The 18,594-nt window shown below is 34.3% G+C and overlaps 1 protein-coding gene and 1 non-coding gene across 5 annotated transcripts in view; both read right to left on the reverse strand.

Annotated features, from left to right (window-relative positions):
* The window catches only part of ERCC6L2 (ERCC excision repair 6 like 2), a 141,072-nt gene that overhangs the window by 62,797 nt on the left and 59,681 nt on the right, over window positions 1-18,594 (reverse strand). For 3 of the 4 annotated variants that reach the window (XM_074330259.2, XM_074330256.2, XM_019711982.3), the window contains 8 exons: window positions 16,384-16,577; window positions 13,582-13,743; window positions 12,958-13,165; window positions 9,259-9,399; window positions 8,139-8,252; window positions 7,723-7,842; window positions 1,043-1,114; window positions 288-433 (listed from right to left, as the gene is read on the reverse strand). In XM_074330259.2, the coding sequence (XP_074186360.2) occupies window positions 288-433; window positions 1,043-1,114; window positions 7,723-7,842; window positions 8,139-8,252; window positions 9,259-9,399; window positions 12,958-13,165; window positions 13,582-13,743; window positions 16,384-16,577 (1,157 nt within the window). The remainder of the gene's footprint in view (window positions 1-287; window positions 434-1,042; window positions 1,115-7,722; window positions 7,843-8,138; window positions 8,253-9,258; window positions 9,400-12,957; window positions 13,166-13,581; window positions 13,744-16,383; window positions 16,578-18,594) is intronic. The other variant, XM_074330257.2, reaches the window with a different exon arrangement.
* Window positions 2,380-2,519, reverse strand: LOC141571423 (small nucleolar RNA SNORA29). Its single transcript, XR_012496166.2, has one exon. It is a non-coding gene; the product is annotated as a small nucleolar RNA SNORA29 (small nucleolar RNA).

Here is an 18,594-nt window from a genome sequence, read left to right on the forward strand (position 1 = left end):
GAAGAAAACATTCATTTTTTAAACAATTATCATCATCTTTATAAAATGAGACATATAAAGGGGAATTCAGCAGTGATAAGGAAATTGAGAGTAAAGTTTCGGTGAAACTCACGAAAGTGTTATTTCAGTCATAATTAATAGCATTTTTGCTGCTTTTCCTTAAAGCCAAATAAAACGAAGCAATATAAGCATAACCATTGAAAATGAATCCAGCAATAGTTTAAAAATTACCCTAAATCTTAAAAGCAATTAGATAAAAATCAAGTTATTGCATTTTATTTTCTTACATTGTGGAAACAAGGCAAATGTTAACATCTTGTGTACTGTTGAACTCTTTCACGATCTTGATTCTTTCCTCTGATTTTGTACTTCCATCAAGTCGTCGGTAATCCAGCCCAGATGCCATACAGTATTGCTGCAGCACATCAAGCAACTAGAGGAAAGGTATGGAGATGCACAAAGACAAATTTATGGTTACATCAACTTCCTTCCACTAGAGATGAAATTTACTAAGTATTAATTATTGCTGTTCACAATTTCTTTCTTATAATTACAAAAGCAGCAAATATTTTTCTGACTTCTGACCCATATATCCCATTATCCTGAAATTGACTAACTTTCAGCAACCGTTCTTTAAAAAAAAAACCAAAAAAACAAAAAAACAATCTTTCAGGGAAAAAAAAAAATCAATCTTTAATTTTTAAAACTAAAACCAAATGAAAGGAAAAGTATTGGCCAAATCATTTTTCTAAATATATTTCATTTATTTGTGCTATTTCCTATGTTCTAAAGTTTCTTAAATACCTTAAAGAGCATTTTAGTTATCAACAAAAACATCAGAAAATTTTAAAAATCTATCTTTGAGTTTGCTATTTGACAGTAACCCTGATATAACTGAGATTTAAAAGTTGCCTACCTCACTACTATTTCCTATGGTATGCATAAGACAGAAACTGTGGCTGGATGCTGTTATGCCTCTTAGGCTTTATGCTTCAGGAGTTAAGGCTGGGCCAGTCAAGAATACACTTCAGACGAAACTCACCTTGGTGGAAAAGGAGAAGAGAAGAACTTTATCTTTGTTTTTTCTACAATGATTTAAAAGCTGTTGAAGGACCTGGAAGTGAACCACAGAACACCAGTGAACCAGTTCCAACTAAGAGTACACTTTGTACACATAAACATCACTTGAGAATTTCTTAAAAAGTATTTTTATATAACATAACCTCAGTCAGTTTGCCTAATTCCTTTCATTTTTGGCAAGTTATAGAAATAAAGTATTAGATATTACATGTTATTCATCATCATATTGTCAATAATGAGGTAAAGTTCCCAAAGACTTTTATTTCATCTCATCTGGTTTTAATAAAAAGGAAGTATTTTAGATTATGGGATGCATTTAAATGGATTAATTTAATTTCCAAAATACACTTTCTTTATACCTACAATATGTTCAGAAACTAAATTACAGAGCAGCATTCCTTTCAGGAAGTATTTAAATTTTCTCTAGATAGATGTAATGAAATGTGTTTAATTACATCTAGGTTCTAAAAGTCTTGATATTTATTTTCTTAAAATAATCAATCAGATATATACCTCTTCTCATTTTCTCCTCTCTGTTTCTCTATTTACAGTAAGCTCTGACTTCCAGATTTGATTTTGACCTCAAAATGCCAATAATCTGCCCTTATACATGATGCTTCTAGGGAGGAAGCAAATAACTCAAACCCTGTATATAATAGTAATACTGTTATTTTTAAAATAGGCATTTCAACATCTGGCAATGACATCTCCAGAACACTATGGAAAAGCAACCAACGAAGGAAAGAAAAGGAATTTTCTGTCCGAAGTCTAAGGTTTTTCGGAACTATGCAATAAACACTTAAGCAATTTTATTTATTCAATGACAAACATTCAAACATCTAAATAAAACATTTATACTCAATATAACATTCTTTTAATATTTGAGCAAGAGAAGACATTGTACTAACTCTGACCCCTACCCCACCAACTCCTCAAAAAAAGCTATAGAGTTTTATAAATATCTACCCAGATAACCAGTCAAATGGTGAGTAAAAATGTCACAGATCAGGTAAACATTATTTTAATACTTGGGGAACATATAAAGTAGTTTTATTGACATTAGCTATATGTTTTGATAAAATAAATTATTCTATATAAAGTATGTACATTTTAATTCCACATAATACATTAACTTTTTAAAATTAATATTTATTTTTACAGCAATTTTAGATTTACAGGAAAATGAAGCAGAACATACAGAGAACTCCCATGGACTCCCTCTTGCCCCCATTCCCACCCACCCCTTCCTTGTACAGCTTCCCCTATTGTTACCATTTTTGTTTTAGGGTGGTGCTTTTTTTTTTTCTGTTCAGCCATTTCATATAGGAGGAGGACACAAACAAATCCTCCCTCTTCAGATCATGGCAATTTTAATCTATCCCATAAGCATAGCCACTAAAATCTATCATTAGGAGAAAATGTGGTAGTCAAATGGGAAAAGGGGTGGTGCATTTTTAACAGCCGATGAATGAATACTGATAAGTTATAGTTTACATTAAGGTTCACTCATTGTGTTGTACAGTTCTATGGGTTTTAACAAGTATATAATGACATGTATCCACCACGATACAAAATAGTTTCACTGCCCTAAAATTTCCCTTTGTTCCATCTATTCCTCTCTCCTTGCAAACCCCTGGCAACCACTGATGATTTTACTTTATAGCTTTGCCTTTTCCAGAGTGTAACACAGTTGGAATCACACAGAATGCAGCCTTCTCAGACTGGCTTTATTCACTTAGCAATATGCATGTAAGGGGCCTCTGTGGCTTTTTGTAGCTTAATTGCTCACTTTTTTCTATTGTTGAATAATATTCCATCATCTAGATGTTTATCCATTCACATATTGAAGGACATCTTGGTTGCTTCCAAGTTGTGGCAATTATGAATAAAGTTACTATAAATATCTGTATGCAGGCTCTAGATGGACATAAGTTTTTAACTCATTTGAGTAAATACCAATGAGCACGATTGCTGGATCTTATGCTAAGAGTATAATAAGCTTTATGAGAAACTGCCAAACTGTCTTCTAAAGTGGTTGTACCATTTTGCATCTCAGCAGCAATGAATGAGACTTCTTATTGCTCCATATCCTTGCCAGCATTTGGTGGTGTTAGTATTTTGGTTTTAGCCATTCAAATAGGTGTATAGTGGTAACTCATTGTTTCAATTTGTAATTCCCTAATGACATATGATGTTGAGCATGTTTTCATCTGCTTATTTGCCATCTGTGTATCTTTTTTGGCGAGGCATATGTTCAGATCTATTGCCCATTTTTAAACTGGATTGTTTTCTTATTGTTGAGACTTAAGAGTTCTTTGTATTTTTTAGATACTAGTCCCTTGTTGTTTTGCAAACATTTTCTCCCCGTCTGGGGCTTGTTTTTTCATTCTCTCAAAGACATTAACATTTTAAGTCAAGGATATATTGCACAGAAATCCACTTTGATGGTTCGAGGTGGTATCATACCTATAGTATTTTCAGGTATGCTTGAGTATCTTACAATAAAAACAAAATAAGAAAAGTGAATGCTTTTGGACTGGAGGTCTTTATTAGGTTAGTTATTTATTTTTTTATTTTTTAAAAGACTCATTAAGTAAATGAATAACTAAGATCCCTCACAGAAATTTCTGAAGTGAGTGTAGTCACTATTTATTGGAGTCTTAACAATACAGACCTGGTGTTTTATTACTCATTTGTCTTTCATAGAACAGGAAATCCACTTGAAAAGGAATCTTAAATTTGGGGATGTTCATAGCTTAGAAATATTGGATCTAACTTTCGTCAAATTAGTCAGGCATAGATTAACACAATCTTTGTATGATTCCAGCAGCACTAAACTGTGTTTCCTAGCCCTTTTTCCTACCCCCTATAGTAAGTCGCTTTGTGGCATTTCCCAAGAAAAAAAAAAAAGAGGATTCTCATCAGGGAAATGAGTGCAACTTGTGACCATCCCCTTGAATAGTAGTTGAGGTCAACAAAGACCTTGACACTTAGGAGAAAGAGCTGGAGTTCATGAGTGTAGCTTTGAGGCAATGAAGGGTACAGTGAGCATTATGTCCACAAATAAACTGCACATGCAGTCTAACTTATAATAAGAGACACAGAACTAGGGTCTTTTATCACTGGAATTAAAGAAATACATGCAACTTGGAGCTCTTAGCTCCATAGGCAATAATTCCATAATAAGCCTATAGGTCTTAAATCACTAAACTACCACATGATGTTGCTAACCAAATGATGAAACACAGCATTAAAAATATGTCCCTACCTTATTACAAAACAAGTAAATTACATGCTTTCTTCACATATAAAGGCACCCAGCCTCCAGCAACAGTTTATGCTTGCTTTTACCCTTCTAAAAATCGTAATAAAAATAAATCTAATAATTATCTTAATCTGACACTGTTATTCCTAGCTATATAACTCTAATTAACAGTGTTTTAAATCATACATTTAATAAATTTTATAATGCAGAGTTATAAACTTTCATTTAATTTCAAGAGTGGTAACTTTTTAGTGAAGAATCACAATGAATAAAATTTAAATAAACAGCAATGGATAATGCAGATTTTGAAAGAGGCCATGATTTTTGGAAATATTCTATTGGCTTAAATTATGAGATTATAAGTGCTCAGTTCTAAATTAATTGGGTTTATAATATGTTTTAATTTAAAAATAAATAAAACATCAATAAAATGGATGACAAAAATAGATTTACTATTGTCAGGAAATATTATTAGATTTGAAATATTTGTTGTGATAATAAACATAGAATATTCTTACTAGAAAAAACTTATTTATTTTAAAAATACACAACTCTCAACAAAATAGGTATAGAGGGAACATACCTCAACATAATCAAGGTCACAATAATAATCCCACAGCTAACATGCTCAATGGTGAAAAACTGAAAGTTTGTCCTCTAAGATCAAGAAGGAAATAAGGATGCTTACTCTTGCCACTTTTATTCAACATAGTATTGGACATCCTAGCCAGAGCAATTAGGTAAGAAAAAAATAATAAAAGGCATCCAAATCATAAAAAAGAAGTAAAATTGCCTCTATTTGCAGATTACATGATATTATATATAGGAAAACTTTGAAGACTCCACCAAAAAACTGTTAGAACTAATAAACAAATTCAGTAAAGTTACAGGATACAAAATCAATATACAAAAATCAGTTGCATTTCTATACACTAATAAGGAATTATCAGAAAGAGAAATTAAGAAAACAATCCCATTTACATCAAAAGAATAAAATACCTAGGAAAATATTTAACCAAGGAGATGAAAGACTGGCACACTGAAAACTTTAAGACATTGGATACAAGAAACTGAAGAAGACATAAATAATTGCAAAGATGGTCTGTGCTCATGGATTAAAATAATATTTCTAAATATTATGAGATCAATATTGTTCTCACTTATATGTGGAATCTAAAAAAAACAAAACAAAACAAAACACCCCAATTCATAGGTACAGAAAACAGGTCAGTGGTTACCAGACGCAAGGGGTGAGGGATAAATGGGTAAAGGTAGTCAAAATGTACAAACTTCCAGTTATAAGATAAATAAGTTCTGGGGATGTATTGTACAGCATACTGACTGTATTTAATAATATGATACTGTATATTTGAAAGTTGGTAAGAGTAGATCTTAAAAGTTCTCACCATACACAAAAAAATCTTATAACTATATGAGGTGATGGATATTAACTAAACTTACTCTGGTAATCATTTCATAATATATGAGGTATGATCAAAATATACAGTGAATGTTTAAATTTAAAAAATGTATTACAGTAAAAGACACATTGCCATTAATCCCCTTCAAAATACACCCCCTTTCTTCAAACACACTTATCCCATTGTTCTTGTCACTTTCTTTTTTTTTTCTTGTCACTTTCTGAAGCAGTTCTGGAAGTCCTCTTTAGTGAGTGTCTTTAGTTGTGCTGTCGTGGTTGCCTCAATGGCCTAAATTGATTAAAAACGTTTACCTTTCATGGTCTTTTTCACTTTGGGGAAGAGCCAGAAGTCACATGGTACCAGATCTGGTGAATAAGGTGGATGAGGATACACCGTAATGTTTTTATTTGACAGAAATTGACATATACCGGAAGCAATGTGTGACATGGAGCCTTTCCATTGTGATCACAAAATATGGTGAATGTTGCTGCCGAGTGCCATCCAACGGAAAGCAGGGATCTTCAATACGGGAAGCACCCTATGAACCTTAGTAACAGTGTGTGACAAGTTTCAACTTGTTTGGTGCAGTCGGCTGGGTGTGAGCTACAGTTGAGAGAAGTGTGTTTTAAAGCATGCTGTAAGTCATCCTCTATCATGACAACACTCCCTGTCACACATCGCTTCTGGTACGGCAATTTCTGTCTAGTAAAAACATTACGGTGTGCCCTCAACCACCTTATTCACCGGATCTGGCACTGTGTGACTTCTGGCTCTTTCACAAAGTAAAAATGATTCAGGACATTGAGGCAGCCATGACAGTGCAACTAAAGACACTCATGAAAGAGGACTTCTAGAACTGCTTAGAAAGTGGCAAGAACAACGGGATAAGTGTGTTCGAAGCGAGTGGGAGTATTTTTGAGGAGGGTTAATAGCAATGTATCTTTTACTGTAACACATTTTTAAAATTTAAACATTCACTGTATTGTTTGATCATTGTTTAATCACCCCTCGCACATATATATCAAATAATTATGTTGTATACCTAAAGTAATACAATGTTATATGTTAATTATATCTCTATTAAAAATATATATACTCACAAGTTTTTAATTGTGAGAAATTGTCCTAGCTTTCATTGTATATCATTAAATTTTGAGGTCCCAGCAAATGAAACTATGGTGAGCTTACGTAGATTAACTCCTAAAAATATTTCCAGGATTTTAAAGAAAAAAAAACCTACTTCATATTATTTCCTTTATATTTATTTATTTATTTTCTGCCAAAAGAAAATAGCATAGTTTTTCTTAATTAATACATGAAGTTGGGAATAGTTCTGTAGAAATCTTTGAATCCATAAATAAAGATTCTCGGTAGTTATTAAGGGGTTAAACAAATTCTGCTACAAATAGGCTAGAAGCTGTCAGCATTTCATGCAGCTGTGACAAGCAATGGCCAAAGGCCTGGGTCATAGCTGGAGAACCTAGTCTTACTTTTCCCACCACTCCTTCAGTAACAGATCACCAAGAGCAGCACCTACAGAGAACTCAGAGAAAACTCTTCCAGAAGTTCGTCTCTCTCTCTAATTCTAAGCTCCTACCTATCTTCACCTTCCTATTTGGCATTAGCATTTATATTTATGGTAAATTAGCTCCTAAACATTTGAAGACAAATTATTACACATGTGGCAACACCAGACATTTTTAAGAGTGCATGAATCCAATACATCACTAGGAAAGTTTAAAGCATATTTGATGTACTTCTAACTGAGAATCCACTGGGTGTAGAGTTCATAGTGAGCTTCTAAATGCAGATACAACTATACCAGTTGTCTCTGGCCACAATCTCATCTGAATGATGGGGCATCTGTTCTGATTAGTTGGTGTCCCTCTCATACCACTTGATAAATATTTTATATATCATCCTTCTGTGCATGTGACCTAGAAGAACAGCACTTACCTTCATTTTTCCACTGTATTTTGGGTCAGAAAGTGTTTGAAAGGCTGCATCTTTGCTTTTCTGCACAAAATCTGGGAATCTGGAAAATACCTGATCACATATCCTTTTGATCAGTGTTTCCTTAAGGAGAAGAGGTAGAAGAAAAGAAATATCAACTTCACACATTTAAACCCGTATAAATTGAAAATAAAATTTTATAAATAAATTATTTTAATCTAAGCTTAAATTTTCTCACTTTGATTAAAAACTTAAGGGTGTATATTTCTTTTACACCTAAATTAAAAAATGAGCAAGTAAGTTTCCTCTTAAATTTCATATAAAAATAACTTAAGGGTATTTGCTTAAGAAATTTATACTAAATATAAAATATTTCTACCAAGTAGCACCACAAAAAGATTTTAAAAGCCAATCCAAACCTGTTGTTTGGAGGTACTCGCAGCCTGCAGTAATGCGATGTGGTTAGCTACCTTCTGAAGGACAGCAAGGTAACTGAAATACAAGGTTTTCACTGTTTCACCACGTGAATTGGTCTGTAACCAGAAAAATACAGAAAATAAAAATAAGCAAGGGACTAATATGGCTATGTAACTACTTACATCACAAAACATATCACTTACAATAATATTTATTATCAGGTTATTATTGGCATAATACATTCTGAGAAAATGATAGTCAACAGTTTATACTAAATATCCATGAATCGCTAATGTGGAATCATACTGTTGGTGAACCATAATACAGTGATGTTTTTAATAAAAGAGGGGAGAAAGTCCTCATTCCAGAAACAACATTTATCATCATGGTACACAGTGATAGAAGTGCTGTCATAGAGGTTCCTGGTAATAAAACTCCTCTCACTTACATTCCAAGGTTTCCTAGGAACCTGGGCTATTACAAAAAAAAGTGAAGTGGTTAAAAACAGCAAAATAAATGACAGAATAAATATCGATCTAGATAAATATTTATTTAGGGTCCCACTATGTATCAAGTTATGTGAACATAACTTGATAACAAAATAGAGGTTAAAAAAGGGCAGGAAATGTAGATATAAGGTAAAAGAAAAAAAGAATATTTGTTTCTAAATAAAATATTTACTATAGTGCATATAGTTTCTGTTAAAATAATACTACATCTCATATCAGAATAATATTTTCAGCCTGCTATGAAAGAGTAAGTAAGTTTACTCTTAGTGAATAATGAGAGACTTCCTGACAATGAATGAAGTCTCAAGATGAAAGTGGGATACTTCCCTATAAAGTTGAATGGAGGATATCAAATTGAAGCTACTTTCAAAAACTAGTTTTTTGAAGATATTTGAGTGCTGTATTTAACTATGATTACTATTTGATGTGGAAAAATATTTTGAATTGACAAATATTTTTTAAAGCTATCCCTTTCTATTATTTCTTTTTATGCCTTCTAAAGTTAAAGAACTGTCTGAGGAAAAGTTACTTTATCTACTACTTACTCTGACAATAGAATAGAGTACAGTGTAATCAAAACAAGATAGTAAAGATATCATACTGAAATGCTTGCCTTGTAACAACAATTCCTCCTTTTTTGGCCACTGTTGCAGGTACAAGGCTCAGAGGATTGAAGTATCAAAGTCACGTCTTCTGTTTCTAATACTGTCTGATAGACAGCTTTCTGAAAATCTGTCAGAGAACAATACACCATCTGCCAAGAAAATTACAAGGTTATTTTTAGTATTTTTTTTATAGCATTAATAATCACAACACACATCAGATTTCATAGAATGTAACAGTGAAAATTACTCATAAGCTAATTTATTCTATAGATACATCATTATGACTGTTTCTCCCAAGTCTCCTATAGTCTATGCCAACAACCTACCCAAAGCTATACAAATTATAGCTTTATAGTAAAATAAATCACATTGCTTGTTTTTTTAATTTAAAGGAATAAAATATAAAAAACAAGTTATGTGATTTCCTTATATATTTCTCAAAAATTGTGGGTCTTTTCAGGATTCCAAATTATTAGTCTATTATGCAAACAAATAATTAAAATTTAGGTCAAATAAAAAACTAGATAAGGAAAAAATGAAAGATTTTAGAACAATGGTACGAATTATAATTACTGAATTACTTGGAAAAGAGAAAAATACCCCAAACTTCATATTACTGAAACCAAGATAAAGTATTTATATTTAATATCTTGTTATAACTCCTAAAATTAGTAATGATAAGCATTAAGTAAATATACATAAAAGCAATTACAAGTTGCTATTTTCTGCCCAAATTCAAAAAGATAAGAAAATATGATAAAATAATGCCATAAGTTATGGGGGATACATTTTACCTTGTATTTCCAGTAGCACTGGAAATTGGTAAAATTCTTCTAAGATAGCTGTATAAAGCTAGGGACATAAAACTAAATATACTCATAATAGGACTTTGAGGAATGTGAATAATAGGGAAAAGCCATCTATTTATAAATATATATATGTATATGTATATATATACATATACACTACAACAAAATAATATATATATTATGTATAATATATATAATATGTATAATATGTATAATAATGTGTATATATATATATATATATATATATATATATACATATTCACTACAACAAAATAATATTGCTCAAAAAAGGACAAAGTTGTGCATCCGAGCAAATACAGGGAAGTCTATATAAAACTATGCTAGATTAAAAAAAAATACATACAATATTAGCTATATCTTGACTATACTTGAACACAAAAGTACATATAAGAATAAAAAGGGAATATAGAAGATGGGGGTCAGTGATTAAGGTATGGAGGGAATTTTGAATTATTATCATTTTTCCCAGCTTTATTGAGATATAATTGACATGTAACATTGTATAACTTTAAGGTGTACAACGAGATAATTTCAAACATATACATTGTAAAATTATTACCATAACAATAAGGTTAGTTAATATATCCATCACTTTACATAATGGCATTTTTTTATTTTTTTGTGGTGAGAACTTCTAAGATCTATTCTCTCAGGAACTTTCACGTATACAATACAGTATTGTTAACTATAGTCACCATGCTATACATTAGGTCCCCATTATTCATCTTATAACTGGAAGTTTGTACCCTTAACCAATATCTCTCCATTCCCTCTGCCACTGAGCCCCTGGCAACCACAATTCTACTCTTTGTTTCTATGAGTGCAGCTTTTAAAAAAAAATATTCCACATACAAGTACAATCATACAGTACTTGTCTTTGTCTGACTTATTTCACTTAACGTAATGCCTTCAAGATCCATCTATGTTGTCACAAATGACAAATTTCCTTCTTTTTTATGGCTGAATAACATTCCATTATATTTATTCCTATATCTACAATCACATTTTTTTATCCATTAATCTGTCAACAGACTCTTAAGATGTTTCCATGTCTTCACCGCTGTGAATATTACAGCAATGAACATGTGAATTCAGATATCTCTACAGTAGTAATTTCATTTCCTTGGATATATACTCAGAAGTGGGTTTCCTTTTTATTTCTGTGAAAAATGCCCTTTGAATTTTGACAGGGATTTCATTGACTTTATAGATGGCTTTTTGTAGATGGACATTTTAACAATATTAATTCTTCCAATCTACAAACATGGAATATCTTTCCATTTATTTGTGTCTTCTTCAATTTCTTTCATTAATGTCTTACAGTTTTCAGTGTATAGGTTTTTTACATCCTTGGTTAAATCTATTCTTAAGTATTTTATTGTTGAGTTGGTACCGTGTTTCCCCAAAAATAAGACCTAGCCAGACCATCAGCTCTAATGCGTCTTTTGGAGCAAAAATTAATATAAGACCTGGTCTTATTTTAATATAAGACTCAGTATAATATAATATAACATAACATAATATGATATAATATAATATAATACCGGGTATAATATAATATAACGTAATATAATATAATATAATATAATACAATACAGTATAATACCGGGTCTTATATAATATAACATAAGACAGGGTCTTATATTAATTTTTGCTCCAAAAGACGCATTAGAGCTGATGGTCTGGTTAGGTCTTATTTTCGGGGAAACACAATATTATTAAAACATGTAATAACATCTACTGAACACTTCTTATATGCCACACATTTCAGAGCAACCATGTGAGGCAGACACTGTTATCATCATTCTCCTGATACAGATAAAGAAAACAAAGTGTGAGAGACTTAGCAAATTGCTCAAGGTCATAAATTCATAAGCAGAGGAATAGAGGAGCCAGAATTCAAACCTATGGTATTTGATTTCAGAGCTCAACCACTAAACTTCTACATGTAACTCTCTTTTCCTATTTTTATGATTTGTTGTACCTACTAGACAGACAACTAAACAATATACATTAAATTGCACAAAACATTTTTAAAAAGTGGAGGTTCATGAAGTTTTCCAGTTAAATAATAATATTTGCTTCAGATCAATAGTCAAATGTTATATCAATTTCCCCAACTTGCATATATTTTCCTTTCAACAGGATATTTATAAGACAGGAAAGTATTTGATGGAATTGCCCTTATGTAGGACAACATTAGTTAGATTTAGTTCACAGTAACTTATAGAACCTTTTTCACTCCATTGCCTGAGCTAGAAGAACCATAAGATTAAAAACTATAAAAGCGAAACATTATATTAAAAAAAAAAAATCCTCTTAAGGTCAACTCCTCAAATTTCCTTAAACACATAATGGAATTTCACTGTAATTTTCCTATAAAGTTGTAAAATTAGGTTAGTCATCACAACAAGTAGCATTCTATAGGCGACAAATCTAAAATAATAAAAAGCTTTTAATACTTCGGTCCTGTTGCTAGAGTTAAGGTATCAAAGTATATACTGAATTTTAGACAGTAGACAGTGTAGGAAGGACAAAATACAAACAGAAAACACTTTAGGGAGAGAAGCTCTTCTTTCTTCATTGAGGAAGAATTATATCAAAAGTATTTTTGTTCTAAAATAAGAGAAATGAGCTTAATGCATACTAACAATAAATCTGTTAGCTGACAGGTTAGTAAAGTAAGTAAGGAAAATGACTGGGATCAATTAATGTTTTCTGAAATTTGGCATATAACATTTTTTTCCCACACTGAGTAAAAGGTAAAAAACTATATTGATAAAATACCATAGGAGATAGATTTCCTATTGTAAATTTTTTCTTCAGAAGAAAATAAAACACAACAAGAAATTAATAATATATACGTGCAATTCTCACCCGGTCTTCCTTGTTAGGCAACTGATCCTTGATTAGAGTCTTGGTACGCCTCAGAAACCATCCAGACATCTTTTTTGCAAGTCTCTGCATGGCTTTTCGGCCAGTAGCTAGTTCTCTTTTTGTTGCTGTGTGTCTCTGACCATGTTCCACTGGGTCAGAAAACTGCTTCTTGAACTGGATCCTGCTACCTAAAAGTCCTGGCACAGCCCTTCACAAAGGCAATAAGAAAAATGTTAGGGCTTTATTTAATCATCTAAAAAGAAAAACACTGGCTTTCTTTTTGCTTCTAAGAAATCTACTAGGCACTTATTTGTTAATGACAACAATAACAAAAGGCAAGCAAATAAACCATTCTTTCTTTATGACAGTTTCAGTAAATAACTGTAAGATGATGATAGAATTGGTAAATTAGTTCAGATATTTACTTCAGGGACCAAGAGTTATATATCAAGAGAGGTTTCATGGAACTCTATTCTGCATACTATGTTTGGGCTCAAACTCTTCTGTAAATAGATAAATAATTGTGTTTTTCCCACCAAGAAACTAAAAATTAGCAAACAAGGTGACATTAAATTGAAGATGTATTAAGTAATTTTCAAAAAAACAAAAACTATTTTCACTCACCAGTCCATAACACACCACAGTTCTTTCATGTTGTTCTGAAGAATGGTGCCAGTGAGGCCAATGCGAACATTGCATTTTAAAGCTTTCATAACTTCTGTTACTCTGGCCTTTGGATTCTTGATTCTATGAGCTTCATCCACAATGACAGCTGACCATTCCAAACTATTAAGTGAGAAAGAAAGGGGGCAAGGTTGAGAAAACTTTCCTTTCTTAGCCTATATAATTTTTAGAAAGCAGCTTTCTCTACCAAAATTTTTTATTTTTTCCCTTTACTCTTTGATGATTCCATAGTTAGTTAAATGGTCACAGGGATGGACAGCCCCTGAAAGTAAAATGCGCATAGAGATAAAAGGGTACAGAGATTCTGTTTAGTGATGGTGGAATTAAAAAAAACCTCATTTAAACATTACTAAAATTACCAAAAAAATTTAATAAACTAGACAAATAAATATAAAATATATGAATCAAAACATGCAATGTTAAATTTGAATGAACACAATCAATATTAATTCATGATTTTTTATTGTATAGCTCTGCTTGCTGAAAAGGTTTAGAGTGACTATTACCCAGTAGCAATGAGCACCCATAAGCAGCAGAACCCCATGGGGAAAAGGTTGATTTCAGATGTGCAGTGGGGAAAATACTGAAGAACCAGAAAGCACAGTCCCAAGGACACAGGATCCAGGCTAATCAAAGAATCCGAGCTTCATCAAGAACTGAATATAAGACATTTAATAAATAAAAGCCCAGGTAAGAGTACTATGAAAGAAAATTAATTTAGGCCCTCACCTTTGAGGGGAACAAATGTTTTGCTACCCCAAAATATGCCTTTGGGATATTAACTTTAAGCTGGTTATTAAAAAACAAAAGACTTGGAAGGAATCTTTGACTTTCCCCCTTCCTGCCTAAAGGAATTCAGACAGAAAAACCTGCTTCAGGAAGGGAACCTTAGGAAAGTCACCTTGTCCATCATCACCTTTGCACATATGAATCAAGTGTGATAGGCAGGGAGGATCCAGGCAAAACTCTGTGTCCCCTTCTTTCTGACTGGCCCAACAAGAATTTGTTTACCACATGTTTAAATTGCCTATTTTCCCTTTCCAATCCCAGGCCCCTGCCTCCTTCTCCTTTATTCAAAATGATGTACGTATAAACCTCAACTGTTGAATGCATTTTCAGGTTTCATGTTATGGCACCCCTGAATGTATGTCCATAATAAATTTTGGATATTTTCTCCATTAATCTGTCTCATGTCATTTGATTATTAGCCCCGCTAGAAGAACTTAAAAGGTGAGAGAAAAAGTATTTTTTGTGCCCTCACACTTCACACCGTATGCAAAAATTAACTCAAAATACATCACAGAATTAAACATAAGAGCTAAAACTATAAAACATAGGAAAAAAATCTTGTGACTCTGGGTTAATTATACATTTCTTAGAAATGATACCAAAAGCATTGTTAGTAAAAATTTTTAAAAATTGGTAAGTTGGATTTCATCAAAGTTAAAAACTTGCTCTACCAAAGATACCATTAAAAAAATGAAAAGATATGCCATAGACCAGGAGAAAATATTTGCAAATCATAATGAAACCAGAGGCCAAACGAGTCTGGGACTCATGCTGCCTGCCCCACTCAGCCAATAGACCGACACAGGAATTGGGTCATAGAGTAAACGTTTATTATCAGAGCACTGGTGGTGTGAGAAGGCAGCGGGTTAATACCTCCAAAAACTGCCTTAACATTCTCAGACTAGCCTGAGATATTTAAGGGAAAATCTGGGCATTCCCCCAGAGGCTACGCGATGGTTCTGGGGGTCTGCATGGAGCCGCCCCTCTGGTGATGTGGCTCTCCGATGTGGTCACCAACTCAGGAGCAGTGATGACAGTAACCTGGAAACAATGCTACGATGAAGATTGTAATCAGCAAGCATGGAGGTGGGGCAGGGGGCATTGTGACTAGTAAGCAAGCATGAGTTTCAGGGTGATTACGTAAAGCAGGGAACTGGGACAGGGGCGTCCTAAGCTCAGAAACTGGGCCAGGGGATATTCCAAGCTCAAACTGCAAGGAGGTGGTTGATTAATTGTTAACCTCTAGGGCAGGGAGAGGTGAGGCCTCTTTCATGGGGGTCCCAACCGGGCCCTGTTTCAATTACCTGGTAAGGGACTTGTATACAGAGTAAATAAAAAACTGTTACAACTCAACACAAGCTAAAACAATCCAATTCAAAATCTAGACAAAAGGTTTTAATAGACATTTCACCAGTGAAGATATACAAATAGCAAATAAGCCAATGAAAAGGTTCTCAACATCATTAGTCATTAGAGAAATGCAAATTAAAACCACAAGATACCACTACAAATCCATCTGAATAGCTATAATAAAAAAAGATTGACAATATCAAGTGTTGACAAGGATGTAGGGAAATTGAAACAGTGGTTCTCAATAGTTATATGGATTTTTTGCCCTTCTACATTCACAACAGACTCGCATAATTAAAATCACTCATGAAAATCACTGTCTTAATCTTGAGGTATATGCATAAAAGGTTGTATTTAGAACAAGTCTTATCGTTCTTTAACAGGCACTGTTTGGAGAGGTCATAGAGGAACTGTGGGAAATCTGATGCAAGTTTTTCCTTCTTAGAAAATAAGTTAATTATTATAGACTATACCAATAATTCTGAAATGAAATTAAGTCATGCTAAAGAATATCTAGAGCTTAAAAAAAATCACAGTATAGAGGGATAAATATAATTGATGTAAGCAGAATATTAACGTAATCATTCCCATTACTGCCATTACCTGTTAAGTTCCTCCAGACATAAGCGCAGTGTTTCATAAGTTGTTAGAGCAATTTCACATTTCCTCTGCTTTACACGAATCAGTTCGTTGTCTTTCTTGTTACCATGTAATATAGTGACTCTGAAATAACCCCAGGTGTCCAATTCATCCTTCCAGTTGTACAGGACAGAAAGAGGAGCAACTATTAAGAACATCTAAAAGAAGAAAAAGATTTTTCTGACATATTTTTAAAAAATGAAAATGAACTCTAAAGTGAAATCCAGAATATCAATAGTCTTATTCTTTAATTTTTGGCACTGCAGTTAAAAACAATAAATACAACTGAGAAATTGGATATATCTGGACATAGAAGATTAAAAAGAAACTTTATTGTTTACTTAGTTTTTTATTAGGACAAAACAGATACTTAAGCTTGCTCAAAGGAACAGCTCTTTTTTTATTTCCCCCTCAGAAAGGAGTTGAGAGATAAGAGAGAAGTAATTTTCCAAAATAGAGAAAACAGTATAATCAGGATCCCAATAACAACTTTAAGAAGTGGGTAATATAAATATGCAAAGCAGGCCAGGTATCTTTTTTGAAATATATGGTCTCCTGGAGCGCTCTTGCGTTTTCATTTTCCTACTTCATTTCCTTTCCCCCTCTCTCAGATACTGTCAGTTGAAGACCTGGGAAACTCATAGGAAAATCAAAGGAACTAGAAGAAAACCTCCATTTCTAGTTAAAATGGCAGAATATGTAAATGCTGTGCTTACATCCTCTAATGACCACATCAAAATTACAACCAAACTACAGAACAACCATAATTAAGAATTTTCTGAAGTCCAGCTGAACAGGAGTCCTATGACTAAGGACGTACAGAAGAAGCCACGTGTAGACTGGTAGGAGGGGAGGAGACACAGAATGGGCTGGTCCCATACCTGCATGTGGCAGTTAAAAACTGGGATGGATATCTTGGCTGTGGAGGTACTCCTGAGGAGCGAGGAGTCACACCTCTACCATGTTTCCCCCAAAATAAGACCTAACCGGAAAATAAGCCCTAACATGATTTTTCAGGATGACATCCCCTGAACCTAAGCCCTAATGCGTCTTTTGGAGCAAAAATTAATATAAGACCCACTCTTATTTTCGGGGAAACATGGTATATCAGGCTCCCCAGAGCAGGGTTCCAGTGTTGGGAAAGAGAAGACCCTATGATTTACAGCTGTGAAAACCAGTGGTGATTGTGGCTGAGTGAGAAGGAGGGCTGCTGGAGTCCCAGGTGTTCCTCTTAAAGAGTCTATGCACAGACTTACTCACTGATGGACTCACTGGCTCTGAACTCCAGCACTGGAGCAGCAGCTTGAAAAGCACCAGGGACATATGGGAGGGACTGGATTGTCTGGCTTCAGGATGAGGGCTGGAGGGGGAGCTTATTCTCAGACAGCAGTGCTGGCAGAAACCACTGTTCTTTTGTTGAGCCCTCCCTGCTCCCAGCATGCATTGCAGGCAGGCTCCCTATCAGAGTCTCTATCAATCTGGCTAACACTGTTTGCCCAGCTCTGATGATTCCTTGAGACTCCACCCCCAGCCAACTTGCAGGCCCACCCAGGCCACTTCCAGTGCCTTTTTTATACAAACAGCCTGTCTTGGCTCATGCTGTGGACTTTCCTAAAATCTATCAAAGATTCACAAACCCAAAACAAGCAGCATCTGACTTCTGTGTGTCCTGTACCTCTTGCTGAGCAGCCCCAAGCCCAGCATTGGGGGCAGCCAGCCTTGGTTGACGCCTTGGCCTCTCCCAGGCACCTCTCAGGCCAGTTCAGGTGGCAGCCATTTGCTCTGTGGCTCATGCCAGGTGGCCCCAGTCAGGACACAAGCTGCAGTTAAACTTGGCCTGTTGTGGGGCCCCTCCCAGCAGGCCCTAGGACCAGCACACCCAGTGGGTGGCTTCAGACTGAGACAGAGCACCACCCAGCTGCCTCCACATATGACACCCAAAGGGCAGACTGGGCAGGCACCAGAGCCCTGCTAAAGTGTAGCCTGCTCTGTAGGGTCAGCCCCTGTACCACTGCTCCTCCACTGTAGTCACAGCCAGTCTTCACAGCCAATCAACCCCAAGGGTCAATCTCTCCCACTGACATGCAAACAGCAACCAAGACTCAATTACAACAGGAGGACACACACAACCCACACAAGAGACACACCTGCAGCACCCGGCTCAGGTGATCAGGC

Source organism: Rhinolophus sinicus, chromosome 16 (genome assembly GCF_057876585.1).
Source record: "Rhinolophus sinicus isolate RSI-liver-muscle chromosome 16, RSI-T2T, whole genome shotgun sequence".
Classification (NCBI taxonomy): Eukaryota; Metazoa; Chordata; class Mammalia; order Chiroptera; family Rhinolophidae; genus Rhinolophus; species Rhinolophus sinicus.